A 24273-nucleotide genomic window follows, 5' to 3' on the forward strand; every position below is an offset into this window, starting at 1 on the left:
CTTCTTGGTATGTACTAGGAGTGGCCTGACTCCGACTGGCCAGATAAACTAAGGCCACTCCCATGCGATTCTCAGCAGCTTCTTAGGCGGCCACTGAGACCAGAATCCTATACAAAATCAGCCTTTTCAATCATATCCAAAGTACAGAGCTTATAATTAAAGGTTCTTCAATTTTGTGTCTATAGGAAAAAGGCTCCCATTTGGTGAAAAGAGAACAGAAGCTGTCATTTCCTTAAAAATATACAAAATACCTCATATTTAACAGACATTTTATAATTCTGGTTTGTTTAAAATAGGTTAGCTGCATTCACTGGGCTGTGATATATTGTGTTGTGAATAGGGTGGCAACTTGCATATAGTGAGCAATGCTGATCGTTGGTCATCCAAAAGGAAACACACACGTTATTCTCTTCTTTGTTGGGCTGAGAACTTTTCAGCAACCCCTCGTGTTTGTGTGTGTGTATATATATATATATACTGAATTTAGTTCATGCCTTTTTCAGTTGTAGCTCAAAGTAAGTTATATTAAAGCACTGGAGGTATTTTCCTCTCTCTTGAGAACCTGAAACAATTGATGCCCAAGATCACAAGGTGTGGCAGTGAGATTTGAATCCTGGCTCCTAGGGATATGCTTTAACCATTCGTGCAGTGTATCGCAAACTGTGTGCTGTGGCACACCAGTTGTCTCTTGAGATTTCAGGTGTGCCGTGACACACTGGGGAGGAGAGATGTCCATGCCAGCTGCCTGCCTATAGGAAGTGCCTCTCATGGCGAGAGGCATGTCCTGTAGAAAGTCAGCCAGCGCAGATGACTCTCATCCTGGCTGGCATCTCTCCTCCTCTCCCTGCACCTCCCGGATCCCTCCACTGAAGTGGGTCACAGCCAGATGGGCCTCCGCGCACTTCTGGAAAGTTTGCAAAACACTGCATTAGTGTATTCCTCCACTTGATACTAAGTAGAGGATGTCACTAAGGAACTTCATCTGAAGTGTACAAGATAGGGAGGTTCTTACTGAGAAGCCTGCAGAACATTCAATATAAATTACCTTGAACTATTTTGTTGAGGTAATTCATAAATCAAACTAAATAAGATTGACTACACAATGAGTTTCAGCAAACAGCTGGGATGGCTGGATTGCTCCAGGTGGGCTGGAGACAGCAGTTATAGGATTGGATAAGAGGAAGGGAAGAGGGTGGACAGGCGAGTATCTGGTATTGTATTTTTCTTAAAAAAGAAACTGGGAAGATGAGGGATCCTTACTTTTTTACATTCATTTAATGGAAGAAAACCCTCTTTGGATTCTTCTAAGGCAGATGAGATGGCAGAAGAGGATGAGTAGAGCTCCTTGTCTTCATTCACAAGATAGTTTGCTTTTAGAGAAGATAAAGATATGTTTTAAAATTCCAGTTTACTTATTCACCACATCTGCAAATTGCTTCAAGGGGTGAAACTTGAAAATAGGGAACCAGGCAACAGCATATTTGCTTCTGAAGTAGACAACCTTAAATATTAAATGTTCTGGAGCTCTTAATCTGCTGGAGTTACTAACATGCGCTATCACGTTAGAACATGCTAACACCTACCCACCTACCCATAAAATGAGCAGGGCAAGTAATAAGCATGCTGGGATCCAGGGCAGAAATATGGGAGGGGGGTTCCCAAAACCCACCAGCAGATTCTATCGCCTTCAGTTGCAGGCAAGCTTGGGGCCCCAGGGCAAATGCCGTTTGCACTCCACTGAAAATGAGACCTGAAACTGAAAATGAGACCTGTGATAAAAATACATGTTAAAGGCATTAATATGTGCTAATGCAGGACTGCATGTTAGCAACTCTAGCTGCAGATGGTGATGGAGAGCGTCCTTATGGTACACACTTATTTTTATGCACAAAGGTCCTTGTAGGATTAAGATCTGAATGCAATGTCGCTATCTGGATCTTTAGGGGGTAATTTTAAAAAGATTTCCTAGGGTGAATCAGCTTTTGCCTCTGGATTCTCTCTTATAGTATACAACTTTGGGCATGCTTCCATGATGCATGGGCAAATAAATTGGAAAATGAACTCTGAACTATACCATACCAACTTTTGTATCCCGCAAATGTCAGCTAGGAATCATTGCAGCTTACACAATATTAGAATTGCTACAGAGACATAGATATTACAAAGAAATTGCATGGAAGATATCATGCAGGAACTGCAAGGGAATGGGTCAATGTACTGAGGGGAAAAAGTGAGTTTTCAGTGCTTTCCTGAATTGGAAGTATGTGGGTGTTTGTCGAAGGCTGCCCGGGAGGTTGTTCCAGATTCTGGGCCCCTGAAACTCGAAGGTGGTCTCAAAGAGAGCCTTCCTTCGAGCTAACAACCAATTATTGTTAATTAGCATTCATTAAAATTTGAATGCTTTCCTATAAAGCATGACGCCTAACTCAACGGCACGATTCTAAGGGGACATGGCCATGGGTGTGGCACGGGCATTCCAAAATGTTGTACACAGAATTACAGAATACTGCCCAACTTAGGTACCAACATTTACTCCAGGTTTTAGCAGGTGTTAAGTCTGGCACCCAAAAGTTATATGCAGGATCCATACTAAACACTATTCTATGTAAGGGGCATGCCCTTTAGAGAAAAGAGCTTAGCATTGAATTTTTTTTCAGTGCTATTCGTTGCACCTTCTCCTTTAAGTGCAGAAATTGCCTTTTCAAAAACTGTCTGAAGTATATAGGCTTACACTTAGGCAGATCAGTGGTGCATCAACTTGGGTGGAGTTGTTCCCGGGTTTGGGGAAGGGTTTGAACTAATTTGCATATTTTATAACATATGCATGCAAAAATAAACCAGCAAATCTGTATGTGCCAAAGACCAGGTGTAAATGGCTGCATGCATTTTCTGTGGGGCAATTTTCAAAGGGGAAATAGGTATATTCCCTTAGAACGCTGGTGGATCTGCCATACAAATTAGACAGCCTGTGGTAGAAGAGTAGGTTCATAGACAAAACCGCCAAAGACAAAGGTGCGTGCCGACAACTGAGCGCAAGACGGAAGCACGTGCCGAAGAAAAAGAGTGTTTTTAGGGGCTCCGACGGGGGGGTTTTGTGGGGGGTTGTAACCTCCCTCATTATATTGGAAACTTAACTGTTTCCCTGTTTTTTAGGGAAAAAGTGAAGTTTTCAGTAAAATGTGGGGGTTACAACCCCCCAAACCCCCCACAATGCGGTGCGATCTGTATAAAGGAAAGTGGGGGGGTTCCCCCCCACACACCCCCGTCGGAGCCCTTTAAAACAGTCATTTTCTTTGGGGTGCGCCTCGCACTGCGCTCAATTGTCTGCGCGCGCCTTTGTCCCGGCGCGCTTTTGACCTGACACCGAAGAGTATTCTCTCTAGTACCATAAGAGGCAACTGCATTAACATGTATCAGCAGTTAAGGACAGCGATTTCTCCTGGCTATTACCTTCTCTCTGGCGTTTACATTGATGAGCTGTCTTCTGCCTTATAACCCCTATACAGCTAAGAACTGCCTGTGTGAATGCTAATATTTAAACATTCTTAAGTATGTTATCTGTGCTTTACAATGTTTCTTGAGTATGCAGATCAAGGTTTTATATGCTCAACCAGATGCTTATAAAACTACCCTGCAAGGCAGTACCTCTCTTTTATGATATACCCAAAGGCATCACTAGGGGCAAAGAAAAGATAGAGCAAGAACAGGATTAGCATTTATGAGTATACTTATAAAATATACATATAAAGTTACCCAGGGGCTATCTTGGAGCAAGTGTAACTGTATGTGAGTTTATGGATAGGTTCTTTCATTTTAAAAAAAGCACATATGTTGACTTTATAAAACAAACAATCACAAGCCAATATCCATCAAATATATCATTTAATTTTTTATCAATTAAATAGAACACGAGATAAAGACCTGCACAGTCTATTCAGTCTCCCCATCAGGGTGGCCAGAGTTGCATCTGACATTCTACATACATTCCACTCCTCCATGATTAAAAACTGGTATACTTTATCTCTTTCTCTCCATACCAGTTTTGGGGCACACAGTGTAGAGTTCTGCTTGGCCCTGGTCCTATTTCCCAGCTACTAGAGTTGTTTTTGAAGCCACTCCAGCTTCTATTCTGATCCTGATCCTAGATAAATCCAAAGAATGTTCTACCCTCAGTGACAGTACTTTCAGTGGTGGATGGGTTTTTTTGGACCACAAGTGATGCCTGCATAGTTTTTTTTAAATCATCTTACTCTGTTTTCAGATAACTAACTTTATTATTTTTTTGAATTTTAAAAAAAAAAGGTAAGATATTGGACATTGTCTCTAAAATCGACCTATGAGGAAGGACATTGGGCGTGTAAGAACTGTCTACTTCAGTATTTAAATAGGTTGGTTTCTACTCCCATCTGATGGTCCTAAATATTGATACAAATTAAATGATTAATTTTGATGGATATGAGCATGTGATTGGGATGGTGGAGGATTCTAACTTTTATAAAATAAACACAACATATGCCTTAACCACCAAGGCATCCTTTTGAAAAATTATCAGAAATCTACATTAGAAAATGATGACAGATAAGGTCCATTTCTAATACAAGATGCTAGAATCTACCTAAGCTCAGGCTTTATTCTCACCAGTACCATTGTAAGGGAGGGAGGGGCTGTGAGGGCTGGACTGCTCTGGATACTCTTAGGAGGGGCACCATGCAGCAGCAGCACAGCAGTGGCTGGTGAGGATTCTCAATCTGCGCCACCTGAAGAATCCCAGCATCTCTCCTCTATATCCCCCACCCCCCTGCAATGGTAGATCTCTTAAATGCACTCCCCCCCCTCCAAAGTACTTTTTATTCCTTCTATTTTTCACCTGCAGCAAGCAGGTTCTCCTAGCCACTGCTCACAGCGGCCCTGAGCCCTCCCTTTGACATAACTTCCTGATCATGGGACCAAGAAGTTACATCAGAGGAAACGCTCCATGTAGTCATCATCCCTGCTCGCTACAGTTGAAGAACAGAAGGAAGTACAAGGTACTGGGGGGAAGTGCAGTTAAGAGATCCACCTTTGACCGGTTGAGGTATTGGTACCATTCCCCCTCACTATACCACTGGTTCTCACCTCTTCACATGTATGTGTCTTGTACTTTTAAATCCTTTTTATGCTTTCAGCTTTCATAGCCTCAACTCAGAGACTCTAATGTTCTCATATGCTATAGAATCAAAGTGCTTGTACACATTTAAGCATTCCTTTACTCATGCTTCACCCTTGTTCTAAGCTGTTTTCTCCCAATCCCTCTTTAACTAAGCCTGGATTTAGGAATAACCAACTGCCTACCGCATCTCATTTTGAAAGTGCCAAATAACTGAGTTAAACAGGAAACTGATTGCACTTGCTTCAGCATTACGTTTTATGATCTGGGGTGAGAGTGAAGAGAAACCTCCCTTTGCCACTGCTCCTTGGCCCTGCTTTTGATGACAGCACCTTAAATCTTGTCCTGCCTTTGATGCTTAATGTACCTTCCATCATTTATGTACCCATCTATTCCTCCATCTTTATATATGAGCATTCTGCCTTGTGTTTTTAGTTCCTTCCAATATTTCTCATTACGTATTATTCTTCCACATTGAGAATTACATAACTTCATATTGTGCCTTTATCCTAGAAGGTGGCGGAATAGCAAATGAACAAGACTACATAACATACAACTAGTGTTATTTGGGAAGATGTCTGATGCATCATGAAATGTGACTGAAGGGATCTGCTCATCTGTAGAAGACAGTCTCTCTTCTTCTTCACTTGAAAAGAACTCCTTGGCTAGTTGCACCTTTGGCTAAAGAAAAATAATAATAATAAAAAAAATATATATATATATATATATATAAAATACATACATAAAATCCTGCATTAATTGTGTAAAATAACAAATGCCATGCAAATTAATGTCAACATGAACAGTACCAATCCAAGCACTGTAATTAGTAAATAAAAAGCTGAAACTTGTTTGCTTTTCTAAAGTTGCTTAGGCTGTGTTTCAACCATTTCTTCAGGATGCTAGCATTAATGCTGGGTTTTACTAAGTAGCGCATGAGCATTTTACCGTGGGCTGGTGAATGTTACCCGCCGATAACCAGCTGAAACGGAGACGTTAAAAAAATGGTCGCCACAAGAATGGGGAGAAGACCATTTACCACCCCATGGAGCGGTGAATGGTCTTGTCCCCAGTGCTCCCTCTAAGCGGGCGGGTGTTGTGAGCAAACTTTTTTCGCTGTGAGCTAAGCGCCAGCAAGTTATGAGCCAACTAGCCCGATTCTACTCTCGCCGCCCTGCCATCTGCCGTACGCCGTGCGCTGTGACGAGAAACTTGTGCGCTGCGATGTAATATTTTGTGCGCCAGCACACGCCAGCGCAGCTTAGCGGGAACACTGCTTGTCCCCGCAGTTAACTGAGGATCACGCTGAAGATCACGCGGTCCAGTAGCCCCCTCCCTCCTTCCTCCCAATCACAGTCCGAGCATTCCCCTCCCTGGCTTACTTTAATTTTCATCTTAACAAGCCGCTGGAGCCTTCCTGTTTCCGGTTGCGTCAGAAGAGGACTTTCCAGCAACCGCATGTGACTTCAAGGCTACAGTGGCTTGTTAAGATGGAAGTTAAAGTAAGCTAGTGAAGGTAAGGGGAAGGAAGGAAGGGAGGGAGGGAGGGAGCTGCTGGACTACAGCAGGAGGGAGGGAGGGGGCTGCTGGATTGGGCAAAGGGGGATGGAGAGGAACAGATGCAGTACACTTTGGTGGGGAAAATATGTGCAGGCGGGGACCGAGCTCACGATGACGGGATGGGATGGAGCTCACCGGGACGGGGATGAGCTCATGGAGATGGGGTGGAGAGAGGGACAAATTTTTCCCTGTGACATTCTCTACCAAGGACCTCTCATTTGGAACAAATTACCAACATACCTAAGACAACCAAGCACCTACCTTAAATACCGGAAGAAATAAAGACATAGCCTCATTCTTATCCTTCACTCCTTCCTTCTAAAACCAATTCTCTTTCTAATAGAGAATGACATGGGGAAAAAATTTATCACTGTTCCCGCCCCATCCCTGCGAGCTTAGTCCCCGTCCTGCAAACTGTCAGATTCCACCCACACAAGCCTCAAATAGTTATGATTTTATACTGAACTTATTTTATTAAAGTATAAAAAGAGACTATTTTATACAATTGTCATTTAATAAACACAAATAATACAGAGCAAGGATCAACAAAACCCATGTCTCCTCTCCCTTTCACAAATATTCCCTCCACTATTGTGAAAACTGAACAAACCAAATTACTACAGAATGCTACATAGAAAAATCAAGCTAACAGAATACTTCAGTCACACATGGCAGGAATAATGTTAGGGGAGAGCAACTAGGGCAACTGCCCTCTGGTCAGAGAGAGAGCCCTAAGCCAGCTGGAAACTAAAGAAGCACAGCCTGGGCTTTGCGGTTCCCAGTTATGTCTAATACCAGCTCTAGCAGGATACATATTTCAAATCTGAAAAATTCTAATCACAAAATATAAAATAATTTTTTTTTCTACCTTTTGTTGTCTAATAATTTTATTCTTCAAATCACATTTGTCTCAGGCTTTGGTTTTTGGTTCCTTCTGTCTTAATCGTGGCACGGCTGGCTCCTGAAGGTAAAATAGGCCCAAGAGGAGATGCCGAGTCTGACTTAGATGCAATTTATTTATCACAGGAGCAAGACTTTTTACCACTTCCACGGGGCGGTTAAAGGTCTTGTCCCCATTCCCGCGGGGCACTGAAAGGTATTATCCCAATTCCTGCAGTAAACCAGTTGCAAATGTCCCCATTACTGCAGATTTACTGCGGTGACCACGGTTTACTACGGTAAACGGTCCCCATGTCATTCTCTACTTTCTAACAATGTAACCTCAAGAACTTATCTAAATCTTATAGTAAACTGCATAGATTCCTTCCAGAAAATTGCAGTATATAAGACACTGTATTGTATTAGTAAAAGGAGCCCTAAATTAGCTGATCACCACTACTAAAGCTTCTATACCACTACTAATGACTGGATAGTCAATTCAGAGCGATTTACACTAACTTCTATAACAGTATTATAATACATGAGCTGCAGTAATAGTGTTACTATACTTGAGGTACAGTGTGTGTATAAATAATTTATTCACCAAAGAGTCCTTTTAAAATGTTATTCTACAGTTTTTATTATTATTGATTTAGGGCCAGATTCTGTAATTGGTGTCTATAATGATAGGCACCTATAAATATGGTGCTTATCGGATGTCAATCACTCTTAGGCACCCATTACAGAATCACACTTAGCAGCACCTAATTTAAAAGTTAGGCAGCTGTTAATGCAGGCCAGGGTTTTAAAGGCATACATTTATGCGCCTAAGTCCTTTAAGGAATCACACCTAGCGGAGCCTAAGTCACTCTCCACCCCTAAATACGACAACTTTACTGTTAGGCACCTATCTTTTGTAGACTCGCACCTACAATAGGAACCTATCGCCCAATCAATTTTTATATTTTTTTCAATTATGAGCATGTTAAAGCTCATAATTGAAGCCAATTTACTGGTTAAGGTAGGTGCCTAACTTTAGTGCCTCTTATAGAATTTGCCCCTTAGTTACAGAAGCATTTGTATGAAAATTCAGCCTATGTAATCAGAGCATCTTCCAGAGTAGGTTTAAATTTAGACAGTGGTGAGAAATTCCTAGAGTGCCAAATACCTGGTAAGAAAAGCTCACTTCCTCTTGCTTTAGGTCTCTATCCTTCAATCTCCAGGGGGGAGGGGGTAATCTGTGGGTGCCTAAATCTTAACTTGGCCCTGCTCCATACCTTATCCGCTGTCATGTCTGTCAGGTTTGCTGGGATGCCATCACTCTCAACATCCTGTTCCAAGGTACGGTGAGATGCCTCATAACTATATAGTGCAAAGAGCTCTTCAAATGACATCTTGCTCTCCTGAACCAGAAAAGCAGATATTGTGTTATATTGTGCTTTCCTGAGAAGATTCATTGTGTGATGACAAAAAGGAAAACAGTAACATGTGAGCAGATTGCCTCTTGAATATAGCTCATATAAACTTTTAATTGATGAAGTTTTGCAAGCTTTACAGGTATGACAAAGAGCAATAACATAGATAAGCATGCTGAAGATGGAGATTGATGCTGAGTAATTAAACTGAAGATGATAGGCCTGAAAGGCATAGCCAAGGTAATAATTTCCAAATTATAAGGATAAATAAGACTGAAGGAGTGCTATGGAACAGTGGAGTGAGAAGGTGAATTTCACCTACCTTTATTTCACTCAGGCCTATACTATAAATGATGTCAAAGGTTAATTCAACTGGACCCATGACAGCTAATTGAACAGAATAAAATGTGAAATTTTGTAGTGACCCTGATAAAAGAGCATTTTATAAGAAATCAAGTGATTATTGTGTAATGTAAATGAAACTTGTGACCAGTTGCTACAGTTATAGTTTTGAGAAAAACAGATTTTAAGGAACTGAGAGAAGTTGTCAACAGGAGAATTTCATAAAACAGGGGTCCTCAAAGTCCCTCCTTGAGGGCCAAATCCAGTTGGGTTTTCAGGATTTCCCAAATGAATATGCAGGAGATCTATGCGCATGCACTGCTTTCAATGCATATTCATTGGGGAAATCCTTAAACCCGACTGGATTCGGCCCTCAAGGAGGGACTTTGGGACCCCTGTCATAAAATATGATAAGAGTTGTTAGCTGGAAGGAAAGTAAAGCTCAGATGTTTTCTGATAAGGAAGTTAGTGAAAAATAACATATTACTCCATATAAGTTCATTATGGCAGAAAGAAGGATCCTCACTTCTGCCATTTAATATTAAATGTCTTAATTACATTGTACAGTTATAGGCAAGGAGAATCAAATTTAAGATAGAAACAAGATATAGAGTGCCAAATACCAGGTAAGAAAAGCTCACTTCCTCTTGCTTTAGGTCTCTATCCTTCAATCTCCAGGGGAGAAGGGGGGGAATCTGTGGGTGCCTAAATCTTAACTTGGCCCTGCTCCATACCTTATCCGCTCTCATGTCTGTCAGGTTTGCTGGGATGCCATCATTCTCAACATCCTGTTCCAAGGTACGGTGAGATGCCTCATAACCATATAGTGCAAGGAGCTCTTCAAATGACATCTTGCTTTCCTGAACCAGAAAAACAGATGTTGTGTTATATTGTGCTTTCCTAAGAAGATTCATTGTGTGACGACGAAAAGGAAAACAGTTACATGTGAGCAGATTGTCTCTGGAATATAGCTCATATAAACTTTTAATTGATGAAGTTTTGCAAGCTTTACAGGTATGACAAAGAGCAATAACATAGATAAGCATGCTGAAGATGGAGATTGGTGCTGAGTAATTAAACTGAAGGTGGTAGGCTTGAAAGGCAAAGCTAAGGTAACAATTTCCAAATTATAGGTATAAATAAGACTGCAGGAGCGCTATGGAACAGTGGAGTGAGGTGAATTTGACCTACCTTTGTTTCACTCTTAGAACTATACAATAAATGATGTCAAAGATTAATTCAACTGGACTGTGACAGGTAATTGAACAGAATAAAATGTGAAATTTTTTAGTGACCCTGATAAGAGTATTTTATAAGAAATCAAGTGATTTCTTATAAAATGTTCTTTTATTGTGTAATGTAAATGAAACTAGTGACCAGTTGCTGTTTTGAGAAAAACAGATTTTAAGGAACAGAGAGAAGTTGTCAACAGGATAATTTCATAAAATATGGTAAGAGTTGTTAGCTAGAAGGGAAGTAAAGTCCAGATGTTTTCTGATAAGGAAGTTGGTGAAAAATAATAGATCATATCACATAAGTTCACAATGGCAGAAAGAAGGATGCTCACTTCTGCCATTTTATGTTAAATGTCTTAATTACACTGTACAGCTATAGGCAAGGAGAATCAAATTTAAGGCAGAAACAAGATTTAGATGTAGTTAAAGATACATTACTAATAATGATAATTAAAAGCTAAGGTAGAAGTAATCTCACTGTATCTGAATTCAAGAGGGCCTAGGATAGGCATGTGGGATCTTTTGGAGAAAGAGATAATGGTTACTGCGGATGGGCAGACTACATGGGCCATTTGGCCTTTATCTGCCATCATGTTTCTATGATTTAGAGAAGCAGAAATAAAAATGCTGATTCAAGAAACACTGCTTGTTAATGAACTAGGGGTAATAATTAAATAATGTATGTACACTAACATTCTAACAGAGAGTTGTGATAATGTACAAGCTGTAATGTTATGGAAGTACTAAGATAAAGTAATAATCAGGATAACATGAAATAAGAGATAAGATAACCAAAAGCTTATATTAATAAATCTATGTTACCAACTTAAACAGGAAGTACCGCTGATGGGTTTTGTTTTGTTTTTTTACTGTTTTCCAACAGTCAGCTCTTAGCTAAGCTCATGTGATCTGTTTTGCTATTGTGTTATCTAAAGATGTTAAACAGCGAATGTGATGTAAAAGAAGCTATAAATGTGAAAACCTAAAAGTTAGACTCCAGATTATAGGAACAAGAGAGAAGGGCAACTATAATCCTAGACAAATACTGTATTTTATTTATCATCTGTTATTAATAAATTTAATACTACAGTCTTTGTGTCTAATTAATTTGTAACTGCAGGCTGAGAATCCTTCCCTTTAGGAAGGGATGCTCACCCTGGAAATTTCCCTCCTGTCACATCGACCAAGTCAAGCAGCCACCTGGCCATAATCTATACTTAGAAAAATCAAATGAATATTACACTAATTTGACAGATTTGCCTGTTTTCAAAAAGGGCTTTTTTCATTATCTGAATATAGCAGCAACCTATAAAAACAGGGCCCTTAGCAATTTGGGGATCAACATTCAGAAGTTATCCAGACAGCCAGAGAATACCATTATTGCCCTCCCCAGCGCTACCCAGATAATGCCAGATGTGCAATGTAAAAAAAGCACAGGTAAAGCCAGCAGTTATTCAGTTAGTGTCAATATTTAGACTGCTAATCATATAACTCCTAGTCAGCTATCCATGTAGCTAGCTGTCTATCATCACTATCCAGATAGCAGACACTTGCTTTTATATCTGGATATTCAGCCTTGGTAGCAATCTGAATATTGGCACTGAATATCTGCTTTTTTTGACTGCTGTGACAGCAGCTGAATATCAGTATGATCCTGTTTTTTATGAAAGAATAACAATGAAATCAATACAGTGCCAACTTTACTGCTTTGTGTATTTGAGGACTGTAAAAATTATTTCTCAGTTCTAGAAATGCCTCCTTCTCTTTTATGTCAGTTTCTTCCTCCTCCTCTTCTTGAATGCCATAGTTCTGGGACAGGATCTCGGCCAAGTTAAACCGGTGGTCAGCTGAATCCATTGACATCTCTAGAGGAAAAGTAAAGGCAGCTGTAATAGTACAACTTGCAGGTTTAGTTTAATACAGTACTTGATATATCCCCCTTAAAACAAAATATATCAGAGCAGTTTATATTCAGCAAACAGAACAGAGCAAACAAAGAATCCTTGGCAGGCTCGTGACCCCCAAAATATGGGGCTATCAACCTCCAGAAGTTAGGAAAAAATAGTAGGTCTTAAGGCCTGCTTTAAAATGAGGTAAAGGGTATTCAAAGTGGAGAATTTAGGCAGCAAGTTCCAGAGCAATGTGGATAGAAAATAAAATATTGAATTGTATATGGACTTGTGGAGGCAGAATGGATAACAAATCTTCAGACTGAAAACAAAGAACATGAGAAGCATGTGGGATAAGTGCACCAAATAAAGCAGTGAAGCAGTGAGCTGGCCAGTTTCCAAAGTCAAAACCGGCTCTTTAAATTTTGAGCATTGGTTTCTTATATCTTATATCAGTGGTTCCAAAACCTAGTCCTGGAGGCACCCCAGCAGGTCAGGTTTTCAGGATAGCCACAATGAATATTAATGAGAAAGATCTGCATGCACCACTTCCTTGTTATGCAAATTTTTCTCATCAGTATTCATTGTGGAAGTACTGAAAACCTGGCTGGCTGGGGTACCTTCAGGAATAGGGTTTGGCAACCACTGTCCTATATAGTTCCCTGTAAGATCTTTGCCATTACCTTTCGTGCCTACTATGTGAAAAATCTGCATCATGGCATTAGTAGGATCTTAAAGTGAACACAAAACCAAAGAGAGTAGAAAAATCATACTAATTAGGTAAACACATTTCCACTGTATAAAATATTTTGCCACATGTCCCATCTCGTCAACTACAGTCTGCAGGGTTGGTAGAATTATATATTCCATCTGTTAAAGGCTTTAGAAGTGTCCAGGGATAGCATATTTTGTTGTATGGGCCTAAGAGAATGGAATAAGCTATCCTTATACATACGTCAACAGCAGGATTTGGAAAGTTTTAAGCGATTACTTAAACAACATCTTTTTTGTCAGATGAAATATGGAGCATGATTTTGAAGCATGTATTAAAAGTGGAGTGCTGGTCACCCACCTAGTTTGTTTAGTATGTGCTGCATTGAATTATTTGGTGTTGATTTATATGTATGCATTTTTTGTAACCCGCCCTGGGTAAGAATGGGATATAAAGAAATAACCCATAAACCATTAAAACCTAGATACAGGTAAACTAGTGCAACAAGACCACCAAAAATATGTAAGAGCAGAACCCAACCTCTACCCAATAGAAACAGGTGGTAGGAAAACAGGGTAAGGAATCTCAGAGGCATAAAAAAACCCTCCTTAATTACAATTTAAATGGTGCTCTGCTTGCCCTGTATCGGTGCATGGAATATTGCTACTCCTTGGGTTTTGGCCAGGTACTAGTGACCTGGATTGGCCACCGTGAGAACGGGCTATCGGGCTTAATGGACCATTGGTCTGACCCAGTAAGGCTATTCTTATGTTCATTGCAAAAACAACCAAACAGTGCAAAAAAGAATTTATATAAGCTTATCTGTACAAAGAATACGTCCCACCGACGATGGCCAGTGTTTTGCATTTATGGCTGCCTTGGGATGTAGACCAAACTGTACTTGTTGTCAACATAAAACACTCTCAGTGCAAATTGCTTCATTTACATATCACATGCAGTTTGTAATACAAAACATGAGAAACTTTACCTGTGATCTCTTTAAACGCCACAAAATTGGTTTGATTCACCTCACAAAGATGCCTGTGGGAGGCCGATGCAACAATTTATGATGTCTAATGTCATATCCTGTTATCCTGTTTTTTGGTGGTCTTGTTGCTCTAGTTTACTTGTATCTAGGTTTTAATATTTTGTATAGTGGAAATGTATTTGCCTAATTAGTAGGATCTTAGACAAAGTTGACTATAAGGATCCAAGCAATTGGCTTGCAGAATCTGACATGGCCTCTGAACTCTGTATTCAAGTACCTGTTGCAGTTTGAAATCCAGCTTCTGCCAAACATGTGTTGTTCAGTATGGCACCTTTGGACTATGTACCAACCAAGGCCTTAAAAGAAGAAAATTAACAGTCTGACACTGCAAATATAACATTTACTGTGCAAACACACACATCATGAAAATGCTATTCATTTGATGAAAATCAGAATGCAGTTCCTTAGAGGTTTAAATGTAAAGTACAGGTCATTTACCTGAATTCAATTTACTATTTTTGTGTCACGATTTAGATATAGTGTTCTTGGTTCAAGTTCCACTTAAGTAGAAAAATGAATACATTCTATAACAGCTAAAACTACAGTAAAGATGTTCTGCTTGAAATAGGAAGTAAAAGAAGTTCAAACGATATAAGAGTCAAAAAAATAGCCAAATTATTTTAATGAGAACTTTATCATATTTCCACTGTGTTTCTGTGGTTCTCTTGTTAGAATATGGCTTTGTCTCCTAGCATACCTTGGTATCGTGATGTTTGGAGACCTACCCACATCGGGCTAGCATGTTGCACATGGTCCTGTTTTTTTGGCCTCTACTGACCCATACAAATGAAAGCCCACAATAAGTATCTGCACATGGCCTGATATCCCCCCCAATCTACCCCATGTATTGATTTTTGAAGTGTGATATAAAAGAGCTGACTGTATACTAAATTGCTACTCTGTTTATTGGTTTCATTACTGTTTGTTCTTTTTCTGTAAATATGTCACAGATACTGAAAACCTAGCCCAATATAATATTTTGTTCACCTTGATATGACCCATTGTGAGGCAGATAATCAAGTTTTTTCAAGTTTTATTAAATTTTAATATACCGACCATCAACAGGTATCTAGCCGGTTTACCAATAATTTACCAATAATTCCTACAAATAATTTTTTCAGTTTTCTGAACACAGTTGGTACTGCTTATATACATTTTCAGTGCTTTTCTCACATCTGAAAACTGTAGCTAAAATTAGGGTCATAGTGATGTGTGGATGAAGCCTTCTACAGTACCCACAGTGTCTGTGTTTAACTGTGTTTTATTTTTTTGCAGCTGTTAAGATTTGTTTTTGATGACATGTTTTATAGGACAAATAGGCGAGTACTCATAGTACCTCAACCCATTCTTCATTTCTTTTCTCTAGACAAACTGTTTCTTTCTCCAATTAAATCCAAAATATCAATGAAGAGTTTGTTGCTATCTTTTTTCATACTTTGGATTTGGACAAAGAGGTAGTTCTGTACTGTATACTTCTAAAATTCAAACCCTGAAACAAAATTGGGGAATGGTATGGCCAGAAACTCTCATTATCCATGAATCAGTTAAGAAAATATTTTCAAATGTATCATGCTACAGTTACTTTAAATGGTCATGATTACCAAATTTCAAAAACGATCAAAATTTTAGGAGTCACTTTAGACTCCAACCTAAAAATGGTAGAACACACAAACTTAATGGTAAAAAAAAATGCTTTTTTGCCCTATGGAAATTAAAAACCATCAAAAATTATTTTGACCCTCCATCCTTTAGACTATTGGTGCAAGCACTAGTATTATCTATACTGGACTATTGCAACATAGTGTATCTGGGAACACCAGAGAAACTATTGAGAAAACTGAGAATAGTGCAAAATACGGCTGTCCACCTGATTTTTGGGCTGAGGAAAAATGATCACGTCAGACCCTATTATCGATTATTACACTGGTTGCCAGTAGAAACACGAGTAATATTTAAGTTCTCTTGTATTTGTTTTAAATTGGTCTGGGGACTGACCCCTAACTACCTATTACCTCATTTCATGCTATTAAACCCTACCAGGATAACCAGGAACTGCAATTTATTTACCTACCCCAAGATCATTGGTTGTAAATACAAGTCTTTTTTGGACAGGATGCTAGCATTCCAAGCAAATAAACAACAATCCTAGTTGGGCAATTATATCACCGCACCATGCAATCTTACAGCGCATTTCAAAAAGGGATTAAGACTGCACTATTTGATAAATTCATTTCTTAACTGAAGTCTCATTATAACAATACTTTTAATCTGCCTGTACTTTAAATAACATGCTGTACTTCTATTCTCAATACTTTGTACTTCGCTGATTGACCAGTTTCTCTTCTGTGTAAACCGCCTAGAAGTCATTGGATTGTTGGTGGTATAGAAGAATAAAGTTATTATTATTATTGTAGAACCGGGTCTCATTTTCAAGCCGTTCTATCAGCTACATTGAGTAACCTTTGTTCTTCAGTCCTAATACTTCCAAACTGCTAAACATGTTTTAAGAGTTGCATTGCTTATAGTTTCCTACTGACATAGAATATACACAGGCTGCATTCTTAGGGATTGTTTTTTGAGTGAAGCTCCATGAACTGTTTTGAAAATATTCAGTGAAACAGGGCAGTTGTGCTGGGACTGTGGATATGCAGATGATATGGAGATATACAGTTTTCTCTTCTAAATTCGTACCTAAATAAGCAACCACCATCTGTATCCAGTAAACTTCTTCCTTCAATGTTATGTAATTATCTTCTGTTACCCGAATGTATTGTTATTCTCCACTGTATTCTGTAATTACTTGAATCTTTGTTATGTAATTCTCTCGGAAACGTCCAGATATCTTCTAACTTGTAATCCGCTTAGAACCAAATGTATTGTTATTCTCTACCGTATCCTGTAACATACTTGAATCTTTGTTATGTAATTCTCTCGGAAACGTCCAGATATCTTCTAACTTGTAATCCGCTTAGAACCAAATGTATTGTTATTCTCTACCGTATCCTGTAACATACTTGAATCTTTGTTATGTAATTCTCTCGGAAATGTCCAGATATCTTCTAATTTGTAATCCGCTTAGAACCGCAAGGCACAGGCGGAATAGAAATCACTAATGTAATGTAATGTTGTGCATGCTTGAAGAATGGTGTCCTTCCACATTCCAGCTGGGATACCAGTTTTTGAAAAATGTTCACAAAATTGCAAAGGCTGACAGGCTTAGCCTTGAACCAGGTACTTTCCAGGCAGAGACAGGAACCCAGTCTCCCTTCCCCAAAGTTGTACTAGTACTTGAGGTTACTTAAAGAGAAACTTGGCATCGACCTGGACACGTCTTTGTTTTCAATTTGACAGCAGATCAGCCTTTGAAGGGCTACCTAGTCCTATGCTTCAGCTCAAAACCCAAAAATCAAAGGCTGCCTAATCCTGTGCTATTGCATCTCAAAGACTGCTTTGTCCCAGACTGTCTAAACTTCTGTTCTAACATCTAACCTGTAAATATGTCTTTTTGTTGCTGCAAGAGGCTTGAGCTGAACTTTGTCAATGGTTTGCTTTGACCTCCTAGCACCAGGCGTTAAAGACAACTCTAAACTCAAGAACTTGGCTCCGTGCCTCGAGATCTTGTTTTTATGCTTAAAATGTTTGTGGTGAGGGAATCCCTATGTCTCTTACCTGTGAATTCCGTACCTGAAATATTTTTTGAACCCCAAGGAAATGCAGTAAGTAAATTCTGCAATATCATCATGTATATTTATGTAAAAGCTCTAGCCTTCCATCCATTGTCCCCAAGTATAGATGCTCCCTATGCTGTAAACATTACATATACCTGTAGAATCCTAAGATTAAAGTCCACTCTGGAAATTGTAGACCATAGTTTCTTATGTTCTTGGGGAACTTTTGGCACATACACCTTTTTACCTGCATTACTAGTCGAGATGACAGCTTCCCTTGTTTCGTTGCACCTTTTTAACTGGACGATTCCATTCTTTGCCTACAGGATTCTTAATCATTAGTATTAGGCAAAGCTCTGCTCCTCATAACTATTTAAGAAAGGATGTAGCAGATCTCCTTGTTTAGTGTCCTTGTGAAAGTTAAATGGTTAGTATGTAAATTTTAGGATCACACCAATTCATTAAGCAGATGTTTTACTCGTCCTTGCAGTTCATCCTCTGAATCTGGAAAAAAAAAAGTGATATAATAGGAAACTCAATTAGGGAATCCAAATCCTCTGAGATGGTTATCTGGGGAACTTCAACCAGGATTGGAAACAAAGAGAATGCAAAAGGCCCAAAGAGAATATCATTATTCAAGACTTGTGTTTTGCTGGGGGGAAAAAAACCCTCATTTAAATATATAGTTGTGTTTGAGAAGCCTGATTTTCTTCCACAGTGCAAGATTAGTTATGGGAGAGGAAAAGGAAAGAAGAACCTGGGCACACCGAATCTGCTCCTGGTGGCTGTTAGGGGATTTCTTTGATTATCCTCTGCAAATGACTGAAAGTCTTATGTTTCTGTAAGTGTTTCCTTTTTTTTTTTTTTTGTTTACCATGCCTACCAATCTCGTGGAAGGAACTCTTGACAGCTAGTAGACTCTGCATGTAAATTCGACCAAGGCGAATGAAAGCATAATAAGATAGGGAGCGAGTGATGGTTGTGAGGGTCTCTCTTTCTCTTGAGGTGCAAATTATTATTTTTTTTATTGCGTGCACTGGACCCTGCTGCTGCAGTTGCAAATGTAGCTCCCCTCTCGCTGCAGAATAAAATTAGCAGTTATTGGGAGCAGGGGGGAGTTAAGTCAGTACGAAGCTGGAAAGCAACACTGAGCTAGATTCAGTCACTTACCAGCTCCGTCTTCTCTCCCTGAGTCAAGCCGGCTTTGTGCCTTTAATTTATTGGGGGGAGGGGGGAAGAAGGGGAGGGGCATACCTACCCGCCCCAAATAGAAGAGCAGCGAAAAGTGGCGAGGAGAGAGCAACCTCCTCGTGCATTGGTAGACGCCCTAGCCAATAGCTCCACCACTCGCTGATCTCCCCGGCTGCGGGGGAAAAAGTGAACCCAGATCTAATGCCTTTTTTCTAATGCATTTTCATGATGTGTGTATTTGCACAGTAAATATTATATTTGCAGTGTCAGGTGGGAGACTAAAAATAGCCAAGAAAAGAATAATGAAAAAACACTGGTATTTAACCACTATTTTTAGGCTCCCATCTGCCAGTATTTAACTTTTGTGAAAGTTTTTGCCTGTGATGTCACGGTGGAAGTGTGTATGTACACCTCTCCATTGATCTGAGGCTTTTCTTTTGCTTTAATATCATACTTACTGGGGCATAAAAGGTGTATTTCTACACTGGAGTGATTTTGTATTATTTTTTTTGTATTATTTCATTTCCCTCCAGTCCTCCTTTTTGTCATTTTGTTTGTTACCCCTTTTTATCAAGCCATATAGGGTTTTTATCACCAGCTGCTGCAGTAAAAGCTCCAGTGCTCATAGAATTCCTATGAGCGTCAGAGCTTTTACCACAATGGCAGCGATAAAAATCCCTCTAACATGGCTTGATAAAAGGGAGCCTATTAAAGGTACATCCCAACTTAGGGCTGAGTAATTGAGAGATCTGCAGACATTTTGGATATGATTGACAGCTATCCTTGAGACTTCAGTAGTGACAGTGACTCAAAGGGCTACTTTGTTAGTCACTTTTGTTTTTCTAAATGATCAAGATAATATGCTGTATTATTGGAAGAGGAAATATTTGTAAAGGAAGTAGGTATCTGGTATGATAAATTTATGGGGCATTGTGTATAAGAAAAAAAGTTTTGTCTAAGGTTGGGATACAGAAAATTTCTAGAAAATTGTAGATGTAAAAAAAATTGTATTAATTTTTTTAAATTATGTGTTTGTTTATATTTTGTAGAATAAAATTAATGCTAGTCTACCTTCCACATGTTGGTTCTGCAAAGTACATCCTGGCACTCTGGACCATTTACTTTCCCTTTGCCCTCTTCTTTAGGACTATTGGAACCGAGTAAGGCACACCCTTTCTGAGATTTTCTCTCTCAACCTAACCATAGAATTTTCTCACATACTGTTTGGTGATTATGAGGGATCATTCTTTTGTGATTATCACGAGGCCCAGCTCTTTCGTGTCCTGACAGCGCTGGCTCTCCAGAATATTCTTCATAACTGGAAAAATCTGGCCGATGTGGAATATAATGTATGGTGGAATTCTGTGTGCCTAACAGCCAAATATGAAAAACTTAATGCTGAAAGATGTAACACTTACCATGCTTATTGTCATATATGATCATCATTACTGACATACTGTGCCAAAGATTCTATGCTGTGATCTTGATTTGCAGATTGCTGTTTCCTTCTACAATGTTGTATACATCATAGGGAGTTGCTATTTGTTATTCTTTAAATCCCTTTTACTGATGCTTTATTGTGATACATTTGTTTATTGTTATCTTTATATTTTGAAAATAAATAAAACTTATTGAACTAAAAAAAAAAAATTTTAAACATTTAAAAAAAAAGTTAACTAGGGCGATCGTAACCAAGGTTTAAAAGTAAAGAAAAATGTTATCTCTGTGGTTTTAAGAATTCTGAGCTACACGTGTCATTTGGAATTCTGGACAGCACAGCTATCTTTCATGGAGAGTTCTAAAACTGCCAAGGTGAGCAGTTGAGTAGTTAAGGAGAGCAGTTGGTGTTGGGAAGGTTTTCTGGTGAGAGTCGGTAGTGGTTTTAGCAATCTCTAGTAGAAATTGAGTAATTTTGAGTAAATTCTGTACACAGGGCCTGTGATAATTGATTAATTGAGAGTAAGACCCTGTTCAGAGTGTCTGTGGTGATAATTAATTGATTGTGTCCATGGTGGTTATTGGCCCAAAGCTGTGTGTATGAAGTAAAAAGGGTTTATTTGACTTTAGCAAGATAGCTGGTGTTTAGGGACATATAGATAGCTGGCAAAATTGCTGCTTTGAGCCATTTAATATTATTTCATTGTTCATATTTAATGAAATAATTGAGTTTATTAACAAAGTGTGGGAGGGCATAGCCTAGAGCAGTGATTCCCAACCCTGTCCTGGAGGACCACCAGGCCAATCGGGTTTTCAGGCTAGCCCTAATGAATATGCATGAGAGAGATTTGCATATGATGGAAGTGATAGGCATGCAAATTTGCTTCATGCATATTCATTAGGGCTAGTCTGAAAACCCGATTGGCCTGGTGTTCCTCCAGGACAGGGTTGGGAACCACTGGCCTAGAGGGTTATTTCAGTTATCCATTTTTTTTTTTTTTTAAATATAGCTAGTTTAAAGATAAACCAGTTTATAAGGATTATATTAAGTGGGAATCTTGGAGGATAGTTAGGGTTTTCCCTTAATCATTTGATACAAGACAGAGTAGTAGCTATCATCTGGAACTTCAATCAAACGCTAGCCCACACAAGCAAGAAGAGGAGTAAAAAGAAAAGATACTACTTACCTGTTACCTGAAATTATCTGGCAGGGAACCTTAAGAAAAAATTACACACAAAGAATCAGAAGGAGAAATTACACACACAGAATCATTAGGAGAAATAACTTATCTGATAGATTTCTTTGCCTGCAGCCAAAAGAGAGGCATCATAGAAGGGCAGATAGGCCATTTACAAAACCGTTTTTAAGCCTAAAACCTCCCGAGAAACTTCCTGCATCCCTTATGCACGGTTCATTCCCTCAAAGACGGGTAAGATGTAGCATATTGGGTTTCCCTGCCCAAATGACTATACAACCTAAGACAGAGGTCTGAACTCATAACGGGAACTCTTCATAGCCTGGAGACAGGGCAGGATAAGGAGATTTGCTGATGTAATATTGGAGGCAAAAGAGAGGCATCTTAGAAGAGCAAATTGGCTGTTTACAAAGCCGTTTTTAAGCCGAAAGCTTCCTGCATCCCTTATGCACTGTTCATTCCCTCAAAGACGTGTAAGATGTAGCATATTGGGCTTCCCTGCCCAAATGACTATACAACCTAAAACAGAGGTCTGAACTCATAATGGGAACTCTTCATAGCCTGGAGACAGGGCAGGATAAGGAGATTTGCTGATGTAATATTGGAGGCAAAAGAGAGGCATCTTAGAAGAGCAAATTGGCTGTTTACAAAGCCGTTTTTAAGCCGAAAGCTTCCTGCATCCCTTATGCACTGTTCATTCCCTCAAAGACGTGTAAGATGTAGCATATTGGGCTTCCCTGCCCAAATGACTATACAACCTAAAACAGAGGTCTGAACTCATAATGGGAACTCTTCATAGCCTGGAGATTGGGCAGGATAAGGGGACTTGCTGATATAATATTGGAGGCAAGAGAGAGACATCTTAGAAGGGCAAATCGTCTGTTTACAAAACAGTTTTTAAGCCTAAACATCCCGAGAAACTTCCTGCATCCCTTATGCACTGTTCATTCCCTCAAAGACGGGTAAGATGTAGCATATTGGATTCCCCCCTCCAAAAAAATGACTATACAACCTAAGACAGAGGTCTGAACTCATAACGTGAACTCTTCATATCCTGGGACTTGATGTAATATTGGAGGCAAGAGAGAGACATCTTAGAAGAATATATCAGCTATTTACAAAACCGTTTTTAAGCCTAAACTCCCAGAGAAAGCTTCCTGCATCCCTTATGCACTGTTAAGTTCCTCAAAGACGGGTAAGATGTAGCATATTGGATTTCCACACCCAAATGACTATACAACCTAAGACAGAGGTCTGAACTCATAACGGAAACTCTTCATATCCTGGGACTTGATGATGTAATATTGGAGGCAAGAGAGAGGCAACTTAGAAGGGCAAATCGGCCTTTCACAAAACCATTTTTAAGCCTAAACCTCCAGAGAAAGCTTCCTGCATCCCTTATACACTGTTCATTCCCTCAAAGACGGGTAAGATGTAGCATATTGGACTTCCCCGCCCAAATGACTATACAACCTAAGACAGAGGTCTGAACTCATAACAGGAACTTTTCATAGCCTGGAGACTGGGCAGGATAAGGGGACTTGCTGATGTAATATTGGAGGCAAGAGAGAGGCATGTTAGAAGGCCAAATCGAGCGTTTACAAAACCGTTTTAAAGCCTAAACTTCACGAGAAAGCTTCCTGCACCTCTTATGCACTTATGATTTGGATGGCTCCTGCCTTATAGTTGGTGAAGTTTACTGAACCCACGGGGATACAGCCCTTTCTGGGATCACAATTGTAGGATCTTGTCAAATCCTACATGATCATGAGGATGGGCTCTCCCTGATCCCCTAGGGCCCGTTGTCCCCCATGCAATGAAACTCTTATGAACTATCGATGTCAAGATATTCCATGCAGCTTTGTTCTGTATTTCAGCTTGGATCTTCAGCCTTCTTAAAATCTCATGTACTAAAGGAATGCTAAGGGGTCCTTCTGGATCCAATGTTCTGCTGGAGAAAAATACAGGCCTGCATAAGTTTCAAGGTCCCTAAATAGTATAAATGACTACAGGCAGAACTCTTCCACCATCCGACTGGCACGGAACAGATGTGGGAGTTTGATTTACAGATTTCTCTTCACAATACATCATAGAACTAAGTGTGTCTATCTTTATTACGTACTTCTAGCTCATCTTTTCTGAAGCAAGCCATATTTTTTGTCCTGCACAGAGCTATTTGAACTCCACATAAACTGTCTCATTTCAAGTCCTCTGAGTCTGGTAATTGTTGGTCCTGCGCCAAGGAAAAGGGTACCTTTCCACATCAACTTTACTGTTGTACCCTGATTCATCCTTTTTGGCAATCGATATGGAAGACTTTGATAAAGTTGTTTTACACCAACAAATCTCTCACCCCGGCTGTTGTTATCCTCAGTAACAACAGTCTCAATCAAGATTTGACTGCCGGAGAATCAAAACTCTTTAACATATTGCTGAAATTGGCAATTAAATTAGTCTTGCAAAATTGGAAGAATACATCTATGGTGAATTATAATATGTGGAGGCAGGACAGAGAACACTATCAGGACAAACAGAAATTCCCCCTTTATCAGTAC

At 39.5% G+C, this 24273-nt stretch overlaps 1 protein-coding gene across 7 annotated transcripts in view; it reads right to left on the minus strand.

Moving 5' to 3' along the window:
• Nucleotides 1-24273, minus strand: part of MIER2 (MIER family member 2) — a 63770-nt gene that overhangs the window by 18857 nt on the left and 20640 nt on the right. Inside the window, exons 1-9 of one of the 7 annotated variants that reach the window (XM_033957378.1) lie at nt 21710-21727; nt 18142-18398; nt 14444-14522; nt 12282-12442; nt 10077-10202; nt 8863-8988; nt 5701-5827; nt 1670-1756; nt 1261-1370 (exon numbers count right to left, since the gene is read on the minus strand). In XM_033957378.1, coding sequence (XP_033813269.1) covers nt 1261-1370; nt 1670-1756; nt 5701-5827; nt 8863-8988; nt 10077-10202; nt 12282-12440 — 735 coding nt within the window. In that variant the 5' untranslated portion in view covers nt 12441-12442; nt 14444-14522; nt 18142-18398; nt 21710-21727. Of the gene's footprint in view, nt 1-1260; nt 1371-1669; nt 1757-5700; nt 5828-8862; nt 8989-10076; nt 10203-12281; nt 12443-14443; nt 14523-18141; nt 18399-18768; nt 18788-19064; nt 19126-21709; nt 21728-24273 lie in introns of those variants that run through there. The other 6 variants (XM_033957376.1, XM_033957379.1, XM_033957377.1 and 3 more) reach the window with 6 other exon arrangements.

This window comes from Geotrypetes seraphini, chromosome 8 (assembly GCF_902459505.1).
Source record: "Geotrypetes seraphini chromosome 8, aGeoSer1.1, whole genome shotgun sequence".
NCBI lineage: Eukaryota > Metazoa > Chordata > Amphibia > Gymnophiona > Dermophiidae > Geotrypetes > Geotrypetes seraphini.